Source organism: Vulpes vulpes, chromosome X, assembly GCF_048418805.1.
Source record: "Vulpes vulpes isolate BD-2025 chromosome X, VulVul3, whole genome shotgun sequence".
NCBI lineage: Eukaryota > Metazoa > Chordata > Mammalia > Carnivora > Canidae > Vulpes > Vulpes vulpes.
Genome location: NC_132796.1, coordinates 43,698,144 through 43,721,407, shown reverse-complemented (window position 1 = coordinate 43,721,407; position 23,264 = coordinate 43,698,144). Strand labels below are relative to the sequence as shown.

At 36.5% G+C, this 23,264-nt stretch overlaps 1 protein-coding gene and 1 pseudogene across 5 annotated transcripts in view; both read left to right on the top strand.

Moving 5' to 3' along the window:
• The window catches only part of WNK3 (WNK lysine deficient protein kinase 3), a 149,429-nt gene extending 126,391 nt beyond the window's left edge, over nt 1–23,038 (top strand). For all 5 annotated transcript variants that reach the window (XM_072743385.1, XM_072743384.1, XM_025988896.2 and 2 more), the window contains exons 21-23: nt 2,151–2,362; nt 13,331–13,533; nt 17,576–23,038. In XM_072743385.1, the coding sequence (XP_072599486.1) occupies nt 2,151–2,362; nt 13,331–13,533; nt 17,576–17,905 (745 nt within the window). In that variant the 3' untranslated portion in view covers nt 17,906–23,038. The remainder of the gene's footprint in view (nt 1–2,150; nt 2,363–13,330; nt 13,534–17,575) is intronic.
• On the top strand, nt 2,585–4,745 carry LOC112912161 (Y-box-binding protein 1 pseudogene; annotated as a pseudogene).
• Nucleotides 23,039–23,264: the final 226 nt, after the last annotated feature.

Sequence of the window (23,264 nt, the reverse complement as noted above, 5' to 3'; positions counted from 1 at the left end):
TACCTTCTAACCCCTCCCCAGAGGGATAGTGGGAGGGGCTGAAAGTCCCTCTCCCTAATCACTTGGTTGGGTCTCCTGGCAATCAGCCCCCATCCTTAGGGGCTGTTTAAAAGTTAGTACATTTTTTTAAAAGATTTTATTTATTTATTCATGAGAGACAGAGAGAGAGAGAGAGAGAGAGAGAGAGAGAGGGAGGGAGGGAGAGGCAGAGACATAGGCAGAGGAGAAGCAGGCTCCATGCAAGGAGCCTAATGCGGGACTCAATCCCTGAACTCCAGGGTTATGCCCTGGGCCAAAGGCAGGTACTAAACCACTGAGCCACCCAGGCATTCCAGTGCATTTTTAAAAAAGATTTTATTTATTTATTCATGAGAGACACAGAGAGAGAGGCAGAGACATAGAGGGAGGCTGATGTGGGACTTGATCCCAGGACCTGGGATCATGCCCTGAGCCAAAGGCAGACGCTCAACCACTGAGCCACCCAGGCGTCCCAAGTTAGTGCATTTATATAAACTTAGGTGTGATTCCAAGGGGCTTGTTATAAATAATAAGATTCCTTTCACCTCTATCACTCCAGAGCTACTTTGGAACTGAAGCTATTTGAGGACAACAGACCAAATATTAAAATAAAAGATTCTCATGGGACTCCTGGGTGGCTCAGCATTTGAGCATCTGCCTTTGGTTAAGGGCATGATCCCAGCATCCTGGGTCCCTGCATGGAGCCTGCTTCTCCTCTCCCTATGTCTCTGCCTCTCTGTGTCTCTCATGAATAAATAAATAAAATCTTTAACAAAAAAAATGATAAAAAAGATTCTCCTAATCCTTTATAGCTCAGGAGATTACTAGGGTTTTAGGAGCTGTATTCCAGGAACAGGGATAAAGACCAAATGTATATATTTTAATATAAATCATAATATCGCAACAGTAAGAAAACACACAAATCAATCTCTTACTTCTCATGCCCCAGTCTCCTTTCTCAGAGGCAACCACTATGAATTGTTTGGTATATATCTTGCCTGTCATTTTTCTCTGCATTCACAAATATATACATTTGTGTTTTATAAAAGTGAGGTCATAATATACATGTTATTATGTAGTTTTTTATTTAACATTATTGCTTATATATATATATATATATACATATTTGCACAAATAATCTTTATTCCATACATTAGTCATTTAAAGTTTATTTAGTCCATCATTAATACACATTTCAGCTTTATTCCATGTTTTGCTTATGTAAATAATGTTGAAGTAAACATCCTTCTATTTTTACATACTTACATATTTTTTGTGGGATAGATCCCTAAAAGTAGAATTTCTGGGTTAAAAGGTTTGTACACTTTAAATTGATAGCTACTGCTAAAATTGTTGTCCAAGGTAGCTATACCATTTTATACACCAAACAAATATATGTGAAAGTGGGGTGCCTGGTTGGCTCAGTCAGTAGAGCATGTGACTCTTGATTGTAGGATCATGAGTTCCAGCCCCACGTTGGGCATAGAGATTACTTAAAAATACATATACATGATAGTACCTTTTTTCCCCACTTCTTAACAACATTGGACTGGATATTATTGATCCTTTTACTTTTATTCCAAGCAGATGAACTAAAAATATTTCTTAAGAAATAATTGTAGTCTCCTAATTAATAGTGAAGTTGAACATCATCTCATATTTATTGGCTCCTTTTATTTCCTCCTCTTTGGAGTTGCCTTCATATATTCTTTCCCCTTTTTCCATATAAGGTTGTTTCTTGTTTTCTTATTGATTTTTAGGAACTATCTGTATATTCTGAATAGTAGCCTTTTACTATATGTTGCAAATATTTTGTTATTTATATTTGCAGCATATAATAAAGGTTAACATTATCAATATTATGTGACTTTAAATTTTATTTTATTCTCTTTCACTATATTGAAGTTTTAGAAATTTGTTCTTGTCAAATTTGTTCACTTTTTTTCCTTAGTGTCTGATTAGTTTAATGTGTTTAGGAAGGCATATCCCATCCTAAAATTGGGAATATTCTGTATTTTCACATTCTTAATCTAAGTTCCTTGTTAAACTTTACTTGTATTGACATAGAGTTTCTTGGATAATCTATATGGTGCCAGTGCTATTAAAATGCTTTCTGCATGATTTTCATTTAGACACATTCAGGAGGTGGTAAATCTTCAAACCCAGCAGAATAAGGAGCTGCAGGAGCTCTATGAACGCCTTCGGGCAATTAAAGATAGCAAAATCCAGTCATCAGAGGTTCCTCAGCCACCTTCATCACCACGTAGACCAAGATCTTTCAAAAGCAAACTTCGTAGCCGCCCCCAGTCCTTGACACAAGTGGACAGTGGTGCGGCTGCTGCAGGTAAATTGGTCTTAAAAGTGATTTAAAAAACATGGTCAAAGATCAGCAAAATTAGAAATATTATGATTAAAAAAAAGAAAAGAAATATTATGATAATATATTTATTTTTTTAAATTTATTTCTTATTAAGCTAAGATGCTTTAAAGAAGTACACATTATCCTGAGATTCTTTTCTACCTTTTTGATATTAAATATTCTTTTATGAAATAATGGTAAGGACAGATGATAGATTTTGGAGAGCAGGTGAGTGTGTTTTATGTTTTTATTTGGAAAAAAAATACCTGGAAGCCCAACATCAATCCCCCACATAGTTTTTGAAATGTTAGCAGTCAGTGGGAACTGTGGGTTTGCATTTGGAGTTTGTTGAGGAATTTCTAGGTAACAAAGACAATCTTAAAATTACAGTCATATTCTATGTGATGTAGAGATCATCGTTTATTATTTATGAGAATATTAGAAAAATGTACTTATTTGATTTGAAAAAAGAGGATCAGTCTCTACTTAATAAAGAAGTTGTTAATTGAGTCAGACTTCTTCATTACATGTGCATAGCCAAGTGGAGGTTTTCGTTGAACCATAAGGATATATGTGAGATCTCAACAGAATTTGTAGTAGACAGAATAACAGCCCTCAAACATGTCCTTATGCAAATTCTTGGAACCTGTGACTACATTTGGTTATGTGGCAAAGGGGAATGGAGGTTGTAGATGGAATTAAGTTTGATAATAAACTGACTTTAAAATAGAGTATACTGGATTATCTGGGTGGGTCAAATGTAATCACAAGGGCCCTTCATTTTTATTTATTTATTTATTTATTTATTTATTTAAATAGAGTATACTGGATTATCTGGGTGGGTCAAATGTAATCACAAGGGCCCTTTAAAGTGAAAGAGAGAAAAGAGGGTCAAAGAAAAGATGTGAGGAGGGGAACAGTGGCAGACAGATGTAACATTGCTGGATTTGAAGATAAAAGAGAAGTTTGTGGGCAGCCCCGGTGGTGCAGGCAGTTTAGCACCGCCTGCAGCCCGGGGTGTGATCCTGGAGACCTGGGATCGAGTCCCACGTCGGGCTTCCTGCATTGAGCCTGCTTCTTCTGTGTCTCTGCCTCTCTCTCTCTCTCTCTCTCTCTCTCTCTCTCTCTCTCTCTCAATAAATAAATAAATAAATAAATAAATAAATAAATAAATAAATAATCTTAAAAAAAAAAGAAGAAAGAAGTTCGATCAGTAGCAGAAACAGAGAGCTGACCCCAGAGAGCCCTGAGCAGCCCTACCACTGCTGCCGGCCTAGTTACCATCACACCCCGGGAGGAGCCTAGTTACCATCACACCCCGGCAGCCGGCCCCAGTCACCATCACCGCAACCACGAGCAGCGAGGCGGAGACCCAGCAGCCACCTGCCGCCCCCGCCCTCAGTGCTGCCAATACCAAGCTTGGCACCATGGGAAGCAGCGGCCTTACATCAGCCGCACCTGCCAACAGGGACAAAAAGGTCATTGCAACAAAGGTTTTGGGAACAGTAAAATGGTTCAGTGTAAGAAACAGATATGGTTTCATCAACAGGAATGACACCAAGGAAGGTGTATTTGTACACCAGACTGCCATAAAGAAGAATAACCCCAGGAAGTACCTTCGCAGTGTAGGAGATGGAGAGACTGTGGAGTTTGATGTTGTTGAAGGAGAAAAGGGTGTGGAGGCAGCACACGTTACAGGCCCTGGTGGAGTTCCAGTGCAAGGCAGTAAATATGCAGCAGACTGTAACCATCATAGATGCTATCCACGTCGCAGGGGTCCTCCACGCAATTACCAGCAGAATTACCAGAATAGTGAGAGTGGGGAAAAGAACGAGGGATCAGAAAGTGCTCCTGAAGGCCAGGCCCAACAGCGCTGGCCCTACCACAGGCAACGGTTCCCACCTTACTACATGCAGAGACCCTATGGGCATCGACCACAGTATTCCAACCTTCCTGTGCAGGAAGAAGTGATGGAAGGTGTTGACAACTAGGGTGCAGCAGAGCAAGGTAGACCAGTGAGACAGAATATGTATCGAGGTTATAGACCACAATTCTGTAGGGGTCCTCCTCGCCAAAGACAACCTAGAGAGGATGGCAATGAGGAAGATAAGGAAAATCAAGGAGATGAGACCCAAGGTCATCAGCCACCTCAATGTCAGTACCGCAGCAACCTCAATTACCACCACAGACGCCCAGAAAACCCTAAACCACAAGATGGCAAAGAGACCAAAGCAGCCGTTCCACCAGCTGAGAATTCGTCTGCTACCGAGGCTGAGCAGGGCAAGGCTGAGTAAATGCCAGTTTACCATCTCTACCATCATCCGGTTTAGTCATCCAGTATGAAAAAATGAAGATGAAATTCCAGCAATAAGAAATGAACAAAAGATTGGAGCTGAAGACCTTAAGTAAGTGCTTGCTTTTTGCCCACTGACCAGATAAATAAAACTATCTGCATTATCTATGCAGCATGGGGTTTTTATTATTTTTACCTAAAGACGTCTCTTTTTGGTAATGATAAGCGTGTTTTTTTTTTTTTTTTTAAAGCCTGGTTTTTCTCAATACACCTTTAAAGGTTTTTAAATTGTTTCATATCTGGTCAAGTTGAGATTTTTTTAAGAACCTCATTTTTAATTTGTAATGAAAGTTTACAACTTGATTTTTTTCAAAAAAGTCAACAAACAGCAAGCACCCATTAATAAAGGTCTTAAATAATAACAAAAAAAAATAAAAGAAGACAAAAGAAGAGGGCCACAAACCAAGGAATTCAGGCTGCCCCTAGAAGCTGGAAAAGGCTGGGGAACAGATCTTCTCTAGAGCCTCCAGAAGGAATGCATCCCTACCAACACCTAAATTGTAGTTCAGTGAGACCCATGATTGCCTTCTAACCTACAGAATTATAAGATGATAAATTTGTGTTATGTTGGTATGGATGTTAGTCACTAATCTATGGTTTGATTACAAGATGCAGCAGCCATCAGGGACTTTGAAAAAGCAGTTTATTCATGGGACCTGGAGGGTACACGACATGCCTGGGGTCCACAAGCAGACCTGAGTTCTGCTTTTGTTGGGTTGAGGGTAGGGTGCCAGGGATTTTGCAGGTTCACTTTTTATTGGTGAATTTGCTCTTATGTTTTAATAAGAGCAGGAATAAAAGCACAGGAAAGGAAAAATGGGGTCACTCAAGTGATTAGTTACCTGGGTCAACCCAGACTTTTTAAAAGTGGAATCTCATGGGTGGGGTAGACTGGCTTTTTATCTAGTTGTGTAGCTGGCCATGTGTTTATTGGAAATGGATGTCTTTGAAATGAATGCCTCAAAAATCAACAGCTTAACATCAGGTGCATGCATTACAATCAGAAAAGCTGATTGTCAGGCACTTACACTATACCACTTCTTTCTAGTCAACTATAGCTAGAGGCGATCTCATGGTAAAAACAGGTCTTTTGAGACTGGCTTTTTTTGACTCAGAATATTCTCCTTGAAATTCTTCAAATTATTTTATGTTATAATACTTATTCCTTTTTGTTGCTGCATAATATGTTGTGGTATGGATGTACCACAGCTTCTTTATCCATTTGCCTGTTGAGAGACACTTAACGTTGTTTCCCATCTTGGGTTTTACAAATGAAACTGCCACTGTAAATATTCATGTATAGCTTTTGGAGTGAATATAAGTATTCAGATCACTTGGATAAAACAGAAGATTGCTGAGTCATATGGTACATATATATAGAACATTTTTAAGAAATTGCAAAACTGTTTTCCTAAACAGTCATATCATTTTCCGTTCTCATAAGCACTATATGGGACTTCCAGTTTCTCTGGATGCTCTTCAGCCCTTGGTATTATCAGTATATTTTATTTAGCCAATCTAATAGGTATGTGGTGGTATAGCATAGTCGTTTTAATTTTCATTTCCCTAATGGTTAGTGATGTTGAACATTTTTTCTTGTGCCTATTTGTGATCCATATATCCTCTGATGAAGTGCCTGCTCAAGTCTTGTATCAGTTTTTCTTTCCTGTTTGTTAGAAGTAGAAAGATTTATAGAAGATTGGTGTTGATTCTTCCTAAAATGTTTGGTAGAATTAAACAGTAAAGGCATCTGGGCCTTCATTTTCTATGTTGGGAGTTTTTAAAATACTAATTCAATCTCTTAATGATTAATTAATTTAATTAATTAATAATTAATAATTTTTTATCATTGATTTTTTTTCTATTATGCACATCTTATGCTTGATGGTATTCCACAGGTGACTAAGGCACTGTTTATTTTTTACTCCTTTTTCCTACTGTTTCTCGAGTGGATTTCTCCATTAATCAATCTTGTTGATTGATTCTATCTTTTGCCCTCTCATATCTGTTGTTGAACCACTGTAGTGAATTTTTCAATTTCAATTATTATACTTTTAAACTCCAGAATTTATATTTTTATAAATAATTTCTATCTCTATTGATAATCTCTATTTGATGTGAGATACAGATATCATACTTTAAACTTTTAGGCATAGTTTCCTAAAATTCAAATACAGGTTTTGTCTACCAAGACCAAAATCTAGGCCCCCTTCAGGATATTTTCCTGACTTTTTTCTGTATATGTGGTATACTTTCTTCTTTCTTTGAATGTTTCTTAGTTTTGTGATAAAAACTGGACATCATAGGTAAAATATTGTAACAACTCTGGTATCAGATTCTTCCACCCTCTTTCCCATTTTGTTTGTTTGTTTATTATTGTATTTTCTTGTTGCTGCTTATTTGTTTACTGAGTTTCCAACACTACTCTATATTCCCTGCGGTATATGGCCATTGAATTCTTTGCAACTTTAAAAAAATTGTTTTTATTTTTAAGTCTGGCATGCTAATGTTCACATGTGGACAGTGGCCAGTACATTTAGTGGTGAACCAATGAGTTTTCAGAAGTTTTCATTAAATGCCTCATCTGGATGTTTTTGCCAAGGGGATCTCTATGAGAAGGCACACTTTCAGGCTTCACTTTATAAGACAACCTTTGAAATAATTTTCTGCTTGCCAGGAACTGAAGTTCAGCCAGAACTGAGCGGTACTTTCTCCTTTCTCACGTCTTTCTTGGCATGCCAGACATTTATATTCCTAGGAATATGTCAGGGGTTTTGAAAGTTTCCTATGGTCATCTAACTATCCTAGAATTTTTAAAATTTTAGGGAAGCCTCTAGTTTGCCCCAACTGAATCACAGCCTTCTGCATCTAAGGTGTTGCCAGTACTTTGCTGTTGTTTCAGTAATGCCCTGGAGGTAGCTCCCTACCCAACCCCACTCCCCATACCCAGCCTCCCTGGGCTGACCTGAGCTCTGAAATGAAACCAAATATCCACCGCACTTTAAGAATAGGTTGTTGCAAGTTTAGACACAATATTGACTGTGCTCTGGGGTTGGTACTTTTAAAGAAACTCAAAAAGAGGTCTAGTCTCTATTGTCTGCATTTGCTGCTGGGTTTTGGCTATCATAACACTGAGCTGAGGAAGAAGCAGGGATGGGAATTGCCAAAAGTTAAAAATGTCACAGACCTCAGTAATTTGTCTTGGATAAATGATTTTTATTTCATTCTGTGTCTTTGGATAATTGTCAGAGTTCTGAAATGGTTGGTGTGAGCTGTTTTGCCCATATTTTTATTATCTTAAAGAGCACGTTCACTGGGGTACCTGGGTGGCTCAGTGATAAAGTGTCTGCCTTTGGCTTAGGTCATGATCCCAGAGTCTTGGGATCAAATTCCACATCGGGGTCCCCATGGGGAGTCTGCTTCTCCCTCTGCCTATGTCTCTGCCTCTCCCTCTGTGTCTCTCATGAATAAATAAATAAAATCTTAAAAAAAAACCCACATTCACCTTAGGCCCTTACTCTGCATTTTTGAAGTCATTCTCTTTTCTCTATTATCTGAAAGAGCTTATTTCTTCTTTAACTGGAAGAATTTTCCAATGAAACCAGTTGGGCTCAGAGATTACTATTTAAGGACATTTTTCACTACAAATTCAAACTAGTTAATAGTAGTTGTGGGACTTTTCAGTTTATATATTTTGTGCTGAGTAAGTTTTGGTAGTTTGTAGGTTTTGAAGCTTGGTCCATTTCATCTAAGTTGTTCAGTCTTTGTGTTTAGAGTTTATTATTACCTTTTCAAGCTCTTGGAAACCTGTAGTAACATCACCTATTTCTGATATTTGTAATTTTTGTCTTCTCTTTTTTCCTGTCAGTCTTGATAAAGGCTTATCAATTTTGTTGATCTTTTCAAAGAGATCCAGTGTTTGCTTTTACTGATTTTCTCTATTGTTTACCTGTTTTAATTTGCATTGATTTCTGCTCTTCATATTCTCTTCTCCTTACCCATGCCTTGTTTTTATTTTGCCCCTTTCTCTAATTTCCTTAAATGGAAGCTAAGATTTTTTTTTTTGTTGCTGAGATGATTTTTTAAAGATTTATAGGTAAAATCTTTAGAAAAAAACCCTATCTAGAGTGCTTATTTTTTATAAGAAGTAATGGACCCAGTTATTTTTTTTTAAGATTTGTTCATTTATTTGAGAGAGAAAGCACACACACAAGAGAGGGGAGAGGCAGAGGGAGAGACTATCAAGCAGATTCCCCACTGAGTGTGGAACCCTATGCTGGCTCAGACCGAAGACCCAAGAGATCATGACCTGACTCAGAACCAAGAGTCGGCTGCCCAACCAACTGAGCCACCTAAGCGCCCCTGTGAGTTTACCTTGTGAGTTGTAGCCTATCTTCTTTGGTCTGTTGTTCCAATGTTAGCTCTGTTGCATTGCCTCTGTGGTGTTCTTTGGATCTTTCCCACATGTGGGTCTCCAAGTGGTCAATCTCAGTCTTTGGCAGTTGTTTTAGTTCAGTTCTCATGTCTTTGGTGTACTGCATTTCTTGTTGCTGAGAGAAAGGAGTATGCTCAGGTGTGCCCCTTCATAATAGGAAGAGAGCATAAGGAAGTCTGTGCATGAATTTCTCCAGATTCCTGTCTTTTTCCCTTGCTGATCTATCATGCATCTTTTTGCTGTAATAAACTTAGCTGTGAGTACAACTACATGCTGAGTCCTCAGAACTTTGAATCACTGAATCTGTGAGTGGTTTTGAGGACCCTGAAACATAATTGCATAATCTCAATCCTCAAAAGAACTTTAAGGTAGATAGAAGTTAATGTCTGTCTTTTATAGGTAAGAAGACTAAAGTTAGTGAGGCTAAACAACTTCCCTAAGACCTAAGACCTCAGTTCATAATAGAGGGAATCCAAATCTGTTTAACCCCAAAGACTTGGTTATTTTTTATTATTCTGCATTGCCTCCCAATACCAAAAATTGTGTCTGCAGTGGGTTGAGAGGAAGCAATGGAGAATCATAGTGGATGATAGTGGTCTGAGATTGCTACATATAGGTTGTAGTATTTGAGTTGGTCTTGAAGGATAAATAGACAGGATTAAAATTGGTGAAGTGCTGTGGGAAGAGTATTGTCAATAGGTAGAATTGCATGATATAAAGGCATGCAAATGGTAAAATTTAAGATTTATTTCCAAGAAAGAAAATATAACAGTTGAGGGAAATGGAGGGTTTACATTAGAATTAGGTTTTTCTTACATACTTTACAAGAAGAACTTTTGGCTTGTCTATGCTCCAGTTTGGTGTAAGATAATTTAACACATAATGATATGTTTAAGCTTAATACATGAGATATAGTATGTATAAGGATAATAAACACCTGTTCTGCAAAGATAACCATGACTACTAACAATGACTTTACCACGTCAACAAGTTAAAAACCCACTGTTGTTGGTATTAAGAAACCTTTAGGGCAGCCCCAGTGGCTCAGAGGTTTAGCGCCACCTTCAGCCCAAGGCATGATTCTGGAGACCCGGGATTGAGTCCCAGGTAGGGCTCCCTGCATGGAACCTGCTTCTCCCTCTGCCTGTGTCTCTGCCTCTCATGAATAAATAAATAAAATCTTTTAAAAATAAAAAGAAACCTTTAAGGGGGAGGAGGAAGAGGAGTGACACCGAAAATAGTTAGCTGATACTAATCTGGTGGTAGTGTGAAGAATATATTGGCTAGAGCTAGGGAGTGAGTCCATTTAGATCATTGTACTCACAGCATTCCATGTATGAGATGATTAAGGGCTTAGAGAATTATGGAAGTGAAAATAGGCAAGAGGTGTTGTATAGGATGAATTGCAATGATGTGGTAATGAATTAGATATTTGTCTGTTTTTGGTTAGATCCAAATGTTCAGAGTCAAGTGACTTGGAGAAAATGTGAAAGATATCACAGAAATAGGATACTTAGGTGAACTGTTATGTGTATTGAATTGAACAATTTATTGACATCCAAGGGGAAAAAACACATTTGGGTTTTGAAATTGGATTGAAGAGGGGTCAAGATCTGAGATAAGAGATGGGAACCCATTGCAGTTGGGTGGTCACTAAAACTATCTGAATGTGGGCATCACCTTGGGGAACAAACAAACAAACAAAAAGAGCACCAAGTACCATACTCTGGTTTTATTCATTTCATCAGTAAGAAATGAATATTAAAGAACATCTTTGAAGTTAAGTAATGTCATAAGTAATGTTGACATTTTTTATAAATGGTAAAACATTTGTGCAGTACTTCTTTTCATGTAGGTATTTTCTCGTTTGTGAACTTCAAATTAAGTGATCTTTTATGGTATATGAAAAACTCTTAAATGAAATCAATAAATAATTGTCCTTTTCATGTATATAGTATAGTTAGGCCCTGGATAACGTTCAAATAACATTTTCTGCTTCTCATGTAGCACTTTATTCTTGATAACTTCTGGAAGATATGTGTGTGCATATCATTCTGTTGCCTACTTAGGAGTCTTGCCCTTGGCCCCTATTTCATTTAAATACCTGTTTGGTTTGCTAATCTTTTCTTCACTTGCTGGCTTTTGTGCCACTGGTGCAACATCCATCATTACCATCAATTGAGAGTTCAAGATCACTTGTTCCATCAGAGCTGTACACAAGAATCCTGACATTTGGGCTTTTCCTTAGTGCAGAAATGTTCTTAAATGAATGACATTCCAACTTAGCTTTATGTGACACAATTTTTTTTTAAGAAACTAAGGGGAATAAGCACAAAAGTACTCCTTGGAAGAAGTGGGGTGGGCAAAACTGCTGGCACTAACTTGAATATGGTTCTGGCTATCTTCTCCTTTTTACTCCTGCCTGCTGACATTTTTCCAGGGTAAGAAGACAATCTTAGGTTTCAGCTCCAGAGTCTTACCCAATATCATTCTATTTGTTCCATCACTGGAGTTGATGGAGAATTAGATGAATGTGCAGAGGGATTACAGGAAAAAATGTCTTTATTATAGGCTGACTTGGTGTCTTTGAGTTTTAAGTCTTAGAAAAGGAGAATGAATGAATGAATGAATGAATGAATGAATGAATGAATGAATAATGAATGAATGAATGAATAAATAAATAAATAAATAAATAAATAAATAAATAAATAAGAAAAGGAGAGACTTCCAGCAAAATTGGTATGTCCTTTTGGTATCTCATGGTTGCCCAAAATGTAGTATCCATGATTTTGATAAAACTCATTTGTATATGTGAATATGGTCCAATTAATTCATTAAGCTATTCTTAAGCAAATTTCATTAATATATTTTCATTTAAGATTTAATCTCCTTGAATCTAAGCTTTTAGTAGTGCAGAATTCGTTGAGAATCACAGATTTTGTATAAGCAATCATTAAGATTATCATGTTCCTCCTTTTGAAGCAGTTTCCCCATTCATTTCCCAGTGTCTTCTGTGGTACAGTAGAAGGTACACTGACCTAATTGTCTGGATACCTGGGTTCCAGCTGAGCACATAGCCTCAGCTTCTGGATCCCATTCTTCTCATTGAAAAAAAAAAAAAGAATACTTGTTGAGCCTATATCACAGGCCTGTTGTAAGTCTCAAAAATGATAAAGAAAATTACTTTGAAAGTGTCAATATGGAGGCTTTTTGTATCATCTTCTGCAATTTCTATATTTTCATAATTTAAAAAGTACCATAATAAATGTACAAGAAATTTTCATATGCTTGTTTAATAAAATCCCTGAAAATGTTATTGTGCTTATATTTCACAACTCTATTTCCTAAAATTCATTTTAAACCCACTCTCTTAAGTTTTGGTGTGTAAATCAGAGGAATTGGAACTTCATGAATTTTTTTCTGTGAAAATGATTTAGTGAATGTATAATAGTACTAAATAATTTAAAGACTTAGTGTGATGTTCAGATTAGGAAATTTTTTTTGGCAGAGACTTCTATAATTGATTTGTTTCATTTATTTGGACATCTTATGCTCTACAACTCATCTGCATTCTTGTTTCTGCCATTTATCATTAAACAAAAATATTGGTTAGAAAATTAGATTCTGGTTTTCTGATGCTGGTTGAAAGTCAGTATGGTATATTGAAAAGAGAGAGCATCCTTGTCTACACAGGCCTGATTCAGCTGGTAACTAATTGCAAGAACTCATCATACTTATTCTGGGACTCATTCACCCATTATAAAACAAGTGGTTTGGATTAGACTTTTAAGATTCTTTGCAATTTTAACATTCTATGGTTGTTTTTTGAACTCTTCTAAATATCTATCTGAGGAAACTAACATAAAGATTATAATTGATACTGTTTTTAGAAATATTGTTTATTATATTTGACTTATAACTTATACCTTATTTGACTTAAACCAAGGTGACCATATAATTTGCCATCCAAATAGAGGAAACTTTTGAAAGCTAATAATTACTCCAGGACAACAGCTTTTAAACCAGAACTGTCCCAGATAAACTCAAATATCTGGTTACCCTATATGTACCCTATATGTGAATTTCTGTCAACTGCATTATTGGCCAAAATCAGTATTTATCAGTTTTAATTCCTTTTTATGATTTTCCTGTTTTTTTCTTCTAGATCCACTGTGTGTGGAAAGTAATGTAGCATCATGCCAGCAATCTCCAGCTAGTAAAAAAGGGATGTTCACAGATGACTTACATAAATTGGTGGATGACTGGACAAAGGAAGCAGTAGGAAATTCTCTAATTAAGCCAAGTTTAAACCAACTCAAACAGAGTCAACACAAACTCGAGACAGAAAACTGGAACAAAGTATATGAAGTAAGTTGGTTTTATGTGTTCCTCTTTATTTATGAGAACTAAAACCAGGGGCACCTGGGTGGCTCACTTGGTTAAGGATCTGACTCTTGATCTCAGCTCAGGTCATGATCTCAGGGTTGTAAGTTCAAGCCCCACATTGGGCTTCATGCTGGGCATGGAGCTTACTAAAAAACAAAAAAAGAACTAAAACCATAAAAATTGATTCACTTAGGCCTATGGTTAAAGTCACTATGAGAGAATGGTGTGATTTGACAACATAGAGATTTTTATCCTCGTCTAGATTCATTATGTCTTGGAGCAAATTATCTTTTAGACAAGGGGTCAGCAAAGTTTTTCTGAGAAGGGGCCAGCTAGGAAATACTTTCAAGCCATGTAGTTGCAACTAGTCAATTCTGTCATAGGGCAAAAGCAGCCATCGACAAATCATAAATGAGTGCATGTGGCTTTGTTCCATTAAAACTTGATTTGCAAAAAGAGGTGGCAGACTGTAGATTTCTGTTCCTTGTTTAAGACTCTTATACCTGAAAAAATAAACATCAAGTATCAAAAGAAAGCATCTGTAGCGAGGATTAATTCAGTCCTGTGGTACAAGAAAAGTTTGGGTTTTGAGGAAAAGGTATCATATATTATATGTCAATATTCTTAGAACTATTAAGTGATCTCATTTGTTCGGTTTAAAAAATAATTTCAAAGCTTTTTAAGCTAGAATACTATAAAAGGCATCTTAAGTTTACAGATGAGATGCCTAGTTAATTGCATATGGCCTTAGTCAGATGTACATGCATTTGAGATATAGAAAGATGTCCTGAATGCATTCTGGATTGGGAAGAAGGCAGGCTTACAGAACAGTACATACAGTATTTGTTTAAAATTACGTATATTAGATATATGTATATACACATAGAAATGAGAAAAGCCATTAACAATAGGCTGGATGGTAGAATCTGGGCCTTATTTTACTTTGTACTTCTCTGTTTGGATTTTTAAAGTATTTTTCAAAATTAGTAAATCTATTAAAATGTGTATCAGGTTTTAGAATCTGAACCCTCATAATTGAAAGAAATATATTTGTGTGTGTGTTGTGTTATGTATGTGTATGTATGTATATATTTGTAGTCATTGTATATAGTTTAGTAAAGAAAGTCTGAAAATACGTTTAGTGTTAATCTTGAATAGAAATTTCAAAAACCTAGACTTCCCAAACTAGTAAGCAGCATATCTTCTTGGGGACTTTGTGTATTTATCTTATTCGTGGCACTGATTTATACACAGATAGTATCATCATTGTAAAAATTGGAAGGCTTTAGAGGCAAATTTCAAGGCATAAATGCATTGGTGCTGCCATTGAGAGATCCTCTGAATACTGTGAATGGAGACTTTTGTTGACTAGTAGGAGGGTGGTTTTTTGCAGTATAATGGGGGATTTTTGGAGGGAGAGTGAGTAGAAAATGGAGTATGAACAAAAGTGGTGAAGGACACAGAATTGGGTTCCAGTGTCAGCTCAGTCACTTACTAGTTGTGTGACTATAGGCAAGTCATCTGTGCCTCAATGTCCATGTCCTTAAAACAGACATACTTACCTGCCTTATAAGATTGCTGTGAGGATTAAATGAGGTGTAATACCTATAAAGTGACTAGCACAAAGTAGTAATATTTTTGTATTTTGAGTTCAGTTGATTACATCTTTGTGTGGAAAGCTCATCTCCTAATCTAATGTTCTTGCTTGTTACTGGTCTATGGCCTTACTTAGAAAATTTTGTCACAATTATGTCAGGCCCTTTACTTTGTGCCAAGTGCCCTACTAGGCACTGGGTTTGATGAGCAAAAACAAGTATGTGCTCTCTCTCATGGAACTTACACTCTGGTGGGACAGTTAGATATGAACAGACTAATATAAATAAATATAAAATTGTAGCTGTAATATGGACTACAAAGGAAAAATATAGGATATCATAGTAAGAGATTTGATCTAATAAAAGGAAGTCAAGCTTTCCCTGAGAAAGTGATGATTGAACAGAGATCTGAAGAATGAGTAGGAGTTGACTAGGTGAAAAAGGGAGGGGATATGATTCCAAGCAGAAAGAAGAGCATATGCAAAAGCCATGTATGGCTAAAGGGATCACAAGGGGACTGAAAATAGGCCCATTTGGCTGAAGTGAAGAGAGCAGAGAGGAGTTGGTGCACAGTGACTCTAAGGACGTTGGGAGGGCCTTAAAAGTAGTGATGATAAGGAACTTTGTCTATTTTAAGAAAGCTAGATAGCAAAAAAAAAAAAATTGGATAGCCATTGAAGCCCTAGGGTTAACATCACATTTGCTTTTTGAAAAGGTTATTCTGACTTGAAGCAAGAAGAAAGGATTTTTGGGGGTAAGGATACGAGTTGATAGATTGGTTAAAATTTAGTCACAGTAGTACAGATAAAGAGAAGTTGAGATGAAGAAAAGTGAACAGATTCCAAGAATGTTTAAGAGAGAAAATGGGGGAGCCTGGGTGGCTGAGTCAGTTAAGTGTCTGACTCTTCATCCCAGCTCAGGTCTTGATCTTGGGGTCATGAGTCAAGCCCTGCTTTAGGCTTCACACTGGGCATGGAGCCTACTTAAAAAAAGGAGATAGAGAAAATGGACAAGATTTAGTGATGGAATAGATGTATGGCAGAGAGAAGGTATCAAGACTAGGTTTCTGGCTGGCATTACTGGCTATCATTCCAGCATGCCAATTACTGAGATGTGGAACATGTGTGTGTTTTGGTAGAGGAAAAGACCATGGGTTATTTGAATCTCAAATCCCTTTGAAATATGCAAGAGAAGGTTAAGTATAACAAATCATCTCTCATTGTCTTTTTTAAAAATAAAAATCACATTATTTGTAAAATAATATTGTTCATCATAGAATTTAATAAATGCAGTAAACTACAGATCTTAAAACAGCACCTTCTAATCCCACTACCTAGAAATTATTGTCACTAACTTTAGATAAACACCATTTCAGATATCTTTCTATGTCTGTATTTAGATATGTGGAAATGACTTTATAAAAATGCAGTCATATATATATGCTCTTTTGAATCAGAAGTATTAAATTTAATTTTACTTTAACAGGACAAAAACACTGATATGAAGAAGGGATTACTGAACCTGAAGTGAAAGTTTTTTTTCACCTCAAGAGATGTAGTCATTCATTCTTGAATCAAGCAAAAGCCTTTAGCTTTAGTTTGAAAGTTTATTTGAAAGGCTTTTAGCTTGACTATTCAGTTTAGAAGAACTAAGCATTTGGGACTGATACCAAACTCTAAGTGGGATTTATTTACTTTCATTAGACATATTATTACCATGTGCATAAGATTTCAGTAATCTCTGTATGTCTACATAATCACAAGAGGACATGATAAGAAGAGTCAGGCAGGACTATATTTTCACAATACTGCCAAAAACATAATTGTCTTGAGTTTAAACTTCCAAAAATGCTACAGGAACATTAGACTTTAAGGCAATGAGTAGAAGTGGGTAGGGAGGTGACATTTGTTGAGCACTTACTATATATGCCAGGCTCTTTTCCCTTGTGTCACACTAAATCATGCTTCTCTGTCTCCAAAGAATTATGTAGTAAGCTGGGCTATTATTGTCTGTGGTGCTGAATGAGAGAATTCATAGGGCTGGCAAAAGGAAATAAAGATAGAAGAGTAGTGCTAGCATAAAGAAAGGCGATGACACTAACTGGACAGACATTTAGCAGGGTCCTTGGAGTAGGCTGGAACTCTATTCAAATCCTTACCTCGCTATAAAGTTGCTTAGTGATATTAGGTGTTACCAATTTTGAGCTTCAGTTTCCTTAATCTGAAAATGCCTACTTTGCAGGGCAGTAGTGAAGAGGAAGTGAAAGAAGGTATGCAACAATGCTTGGTACACAGATAGGTGGTCTAAAAGTGGTACCCACTTATAGTAATAATGGGAATAGTAAGCCAGAAAGAATAGGAAGGAATATAGATGGGTAAAAGCATCAACCAAATGAACTGATCTTTTGTTTTTATTTTTGTTTTTGTTAGAATACTCCATCTACTATGGGCTACACATCAACATGGATTTCTTCTCTGTCCCAAATCCGTGGAGCTGTCCCAACCTCCATGCCACAAGGACTCCCACTCCCTTCATTTCCTGGGCCATTATCATCATATGGAATGCCCCATGTTTGTCAGTATAATGCTGTGGGGGGGCCAGGGTACCCAGTACAGTGGGTAGGAATTTCAGGAACACCACAACAGTCTGTAGTAATTCCTACTCAATCTGGGGGACCATTCCAGCCAGGAATGAATTTACAGGCATTTCCAGCTTCATCAGTGCAGAATCCATCTGCAATCCCTCCTGGTCCCAAATGAATCAGAGTAGATGATGAAGAAATGGGAGATTTTTTCAGAATTATTTTCAGGACACCTAAGATACTAAACGTTCTTCTTCTTGGGCTCTGCCACATTTTCCCTCATTTGAGTTTACTTTCCACTGTACTTTTTCATTCCATTGTGGTATTTTATATAGCTCATCATTCTGTAGAACTGTGCAGTTTGTACATAGAACGCTGCACACAGAAATGTTTTTTCACTTCAAATCCTATCCTCTTTGATACTTGATTTTTTAAAAAATACCGTTCAGAATGCTTTAATAAGCTCAGCTTGAGCATTACCATTTCCAGGACACTTTCCATGAATTGCTGAGAAGCCCCCATTTTTTACTGCTGCTATCTGCAGCTGGATGATACTTTAAAATGTATAAAAACTATTTAAATTGATATTCCCCAAACATGGACGAAGTGAGACCCTCCAAAAGCTGGAGTCTTATGGGATTCTTCACATGTTTATCTTAGGTTTACTTTCAAAGAAGGCAGGGTAACTTACTGCAGGAAACATTTTAGTATATAAAATTAGAATAACTTTGTCAACCAATATAGACCGTGAGCCCTTTTTAATGTGATTTTCTTCCCGTCTTCACAGCAGGAGGAGTGAAGCCTTGTTTTAGGTGAGGCGGAGAGAAAGGAAAAAACAGAACTGTAACAGTTCCTTGATTCTGCAGATACTGTAGCTGCTTTAGGATTTCAATAGTAATTCAAAGCAGCTATCTCCTTGTTTCTCATGTGCACACTACATTGTTTTGGGGCATCTGAGAGGCATTGGTTTGGCTTGCATTCTTTTGCAAGGGATATATTGCAGCTGATATGAATCTCATTTTGGGGGAATCTTTGTATTCCTAACAAAGAGGATTCAAGTTACACCTCTCAATCCATTCTTCTGAAGTAAAATGTACTTGACAAGTTGGTTGTAGGTTTTGAGACTTACACATGAAACACTGGCTTTACAGGGTTCTAAGATGTGGGGTATACACTGTCCTGCAGTGAGATAGTAGACCCTCGAAGGACACTATTTAAGTTGCCCTTAGCTTTTTTTTTACTACAGTTTTTTTAGTTGTTATAATTTCTTATTAGTATATATAGCATCCTAGATGATTTTAGATCTTAGATGATTTTGGCAGCCTCTTTAAAATCTGAGAGAGATTACTGTCAAGTTGCACTTTACTGGGTTTTATCCAGTTTTAGGAGGAGGTGAGGCAGTGTCAAAATACACTTTTGGCTTTCGAGGAGGTTAACTATAATAATCTTAAAAGGCTAGTCACAGAGTTACCTAATGTTCAGTCTGTGAAACCCAAATAGAATTCTTAAATGGTATTAATCAACTACCACATATACATGTTTAAAATATTTTCCACTCTGAAAATTTCAAGCTCAAATTTCTAGTACACATTTACCTGATAATGAGCTGTCTACTGGTAAACATTCCAAAATTTCACCCAACATTTCTTTTAACAGATTTTCCTCCATATTCCCCTAAAATTTTTACCCCAAGAGCTTGCCAGGTAATGAGGAAAATTTAATAGGTATACATTTTTTTTTTTTTTTGCATAGCCTACTTTGTGACATTCAGTACCCTTTTTCAAAAAATGTGTCTAATATTGCTTAGCTAAGGATCACACTAAACATCATAAAGATTGATTCTGTCATTATCCTTTGGGGTGTCTAAGGCAGCATTTTCAGAATTACCGTTTATAAGAGTCACAGTTTCTTTTCATAAAACATACTCTGGTTTGGGTGATTCTAAATCTTATGTACAGATTCTTCAAATTTCTTCTACAGTATTGGTTTTCAAGTTGCAGTGATTTTAGGACATTAGCATTAATGCAAATGCTTGCATTGCAGTATTTTCCATGTGTACAAAAGCAATACACCTAAAATCCATAATTCTTTAAAACTGCTCATGTTTTATTATAATAGTTGGTTTTGTGTAATTACACTAAGACTTACAACCTATAAAGTAAAAATCCTGCAGGTTTTAAGATCCCTTCTTCTCTAGATGTAATCTTTTTAAACCGTGTACCCCAGGATGATAAAACCTCCATGGATGACATGCACAATTACATTTATTATTGACTGCTCTACATCAAATGTCCCACATTTTGCCACCACCTCTGTTTTATGTATAATTCATCATTCATTTGCCTGCAGACTTTTGCAGTGCCTTGTAATATTTAGAATCTTTTCAGATTTTTTTGCTGGAAAGAAAAGTAGTCTTCTAAAGTTTGAAGATGGTGAATAGTGTACTGCTGTCTCCGTGCTGACTGCAGTAGTTGGATTAACATATATGTTATGTATATATTATGTATATGTAACATGTATAAGTTTAAAAATACAGAAAAAGTGAGTTTGTGCAGAAATTAAGAAACGGTGTTACATCACTGTAGGTTGTTTTTTTCCCCCATTACTTAAATGTTGATTCAGATTATAGTCACTTTGTGAATATTGGCTAGTTTTTTATCTAGGGGTTTTGCATTATTTCATAATTTTGTGAACTCATATAATAGTGCTGTTTTCATCCTTGCTGAGGTGATTTTCCTCCCCAGAAATAATTAACTCTTGAGGTGAAGCTCGGAAATTCCCTTCTTACTTAACTATGAGCCTACTATATAACAGGAGCCTTCTTCCCATTTCCAAAAAAAACACACAAACCTGTCCTTTTCATAGGAGAAAAACAGTTGTACTAAAGTACCCTGCTTGTAAAGTTTATTTGGGGGATAGTCTCTATGTTCAACCACCATGTTTACTTCTCAAAGTACAAGTCTGACAAATAGTACTGTATCTCCATATGTGGCAATGTGAGCATTTCATCATGAAGTACATGCTGCTATGTTTGTGAAGTTGGGTGTAACATCATAAGACTATGAAACCAGTATTGGTCTAAATCTAATGAAAATAACCCTATGTATATTTGTAGCAGTCTTGAATCTCTATTTAAGGTAATTTGCTGTAATATAACAAATATCCATTTTGTTTTTCATCCTTTTCTTGCCAATTTTATATCAAGCATGAATTCTAATGGTTTGACAGCAAAATTATCTGTGAAAGTTTAAAAGGCACTTTTCCGCTATAATTTTTGGATTGAGTGTGGAGTGTTATGTGCAGTATGATGGGATGTATCATTTTAGAACCCCAGATTTAATTCCAGTCCAGTTACTTTTGTTTATCTACCTCGTTTTCAGTGCTGTTTGGGGGTACAGAAGTGAACACTGCCTGTGAAACTTGCTTTTTTTTGCCTTGATTCTCAGTATACTTTCAGGTTATAAATCTGGCCTGCCTCCTAGTCCCAGTGCTAACCATGAGTTTGAGTTGAGAGGGACCATCACTCTGCCACCAATCTGTGTTTAAGTGATGAGAGCCATGTGCCTCTGCAGAATAAGCTTTGGGGATTTGTGGATGACAGCAGAGAAATAAATCCAGCTGGTGGCAATACAGGACTTGGTTTAGGGGTCAGTCATAAAATAAATGCTAAGAAAGTATCTAAATTAGACAGTCCAGTGCCTGTAACTGTGCATCTTTTATTAAAGATGCATTTCTTGTCTGTGTGCCTAAAGGGCTAAAGGTTGAAATTGCTTTAACTACCACAATGAAATATTTGATAAATCCTATAGCAGTGGCCTGTCATTCAGCATACTGGTAGGTACTTGCAGTGGCATTTTGTTACCTTAAAATGGCTATATGCTTTTAGTTGAATTGTAGTTGGTGGTAACTGTTTATTTGATCTCTAAAGTTTATTGGAGGCATTGACTTTTTTCTTCGTTGTCTTTTCTGAATGATGAAATGATGCATTCCTTTTCTTTTTCCAGAAAACCTAGCTAATGTATGTAAGCCACATGCTCCTTGTTTCACATGTTTACTGTAACACTACAGCATATTTAATGTTAGCAAATACTGTATTTCAGGCTTCATGCACAAATACATTTCTGAGGTTTATTTGATCAGTTTGAAATTTGGTTATTTAATCTTCTGTTTGGTTTAGAAAAACTTGAGATTTGAGGTGGTGTGCAGGCCATTTTCTACAATAGATTGTTCATTTTTTCATTCTGTAGTGTACTGGGGACTTTTTATCCCCCCCTTTGTTTTGAAGATGAACCAGAAAGGGGGTATGTTGTAGAAAAGGCCATTGATTTGATAAATGTAATTTCTGGGATTCAGTTTCTTTTAAAAACAATCCAGACTGTAAAATTGTGACACTCAAACTTGGTAAAATCCTTTGAAATTGGTATGAAATTTTGTTGGAGCCAAATGCTTTCAGATCATCATGGAAGTAGTCTTTGTATGTGAAGGATGAACACAAACATTGGTCAGGTCCTTGCTAGCTAACATAGGCAGGGGCCTGGGATAGTGGCTAGGTTACACTGAAGTTATTTTCAACTGAGATAGTTGAAAGAGTGTACAAACCAACAGCTTCCATTCTGGAAGGTTTTCTTTTAATTAAAAAAAAAAACTCAAAAAGGCTAAAGTCAAGCAAGAAGGGAAAAGAGAAACTGGCCCCTTGAGAAAAAATGTGCGGGTGTAAAATAAACTCCTAAATGTGTGCTTGTCATCCTTTTAGGTTTTTGTTTTTGTTTTTTAAGTTGCATTTCTTTTTCACTATAAGCTAAGATTTCAGATTGAGGTTTGTGGTCTAGGACATACCCTCTGCAGAAATAGTGACTGATCGGAAAGTGCAGTTGTTCAAGGTCTGTCATGCTCAATCTCTTAAAGCTGTCATTTGTTTGATATGAATATTAAGCATGTAGACCTAGTGCAGCATGGGAGCCACTCAGGAAGTTTATGCAATTAATAAACTTTCATGCATAATTTACTATGAAGTATGCAGACTTTCAGCCTCTTCTCTACACTTAACATTTAGTTGTATATGTGAACTCTCCTTTCTTAATTGGGGAATGTAGCATTATATAGAATGTTGTTAAACTCAATTTTAATCCTTCTTGACATTAACTTTTTTTTTTTTTTTTTGTAAACCAAGTGATCTGCCTTTAAGCAGTTGTCTGTTTTTGGTTCTTTGAAACTGTGATTTTTATTTCATTTGTACCCAGCCATTGTAAGTATTTTGTTTTGTTTCTTGGAAATTTTGTTTTGAAACGAAAATAAAGGCTGTGTTATAAAATGAGTATGCTATCTTATTAAAATGCTTTCACAGTCACTGCAATCACCTGTCTTAAACTGATTCTTCATTTATCAAATGTAATTTAGCAGATTTAAAAAATGTAGTCCTAAATAAATAAAATCTTAAGAAAAAAAAAGTGCAGCCCGGTAGCTCAGCGGTTTAGCGCCGCCTTCAGCCCAGGGCCTGATCCTGGAGACCCGGGATTGAGTCCCACGTTCAGGCTCCC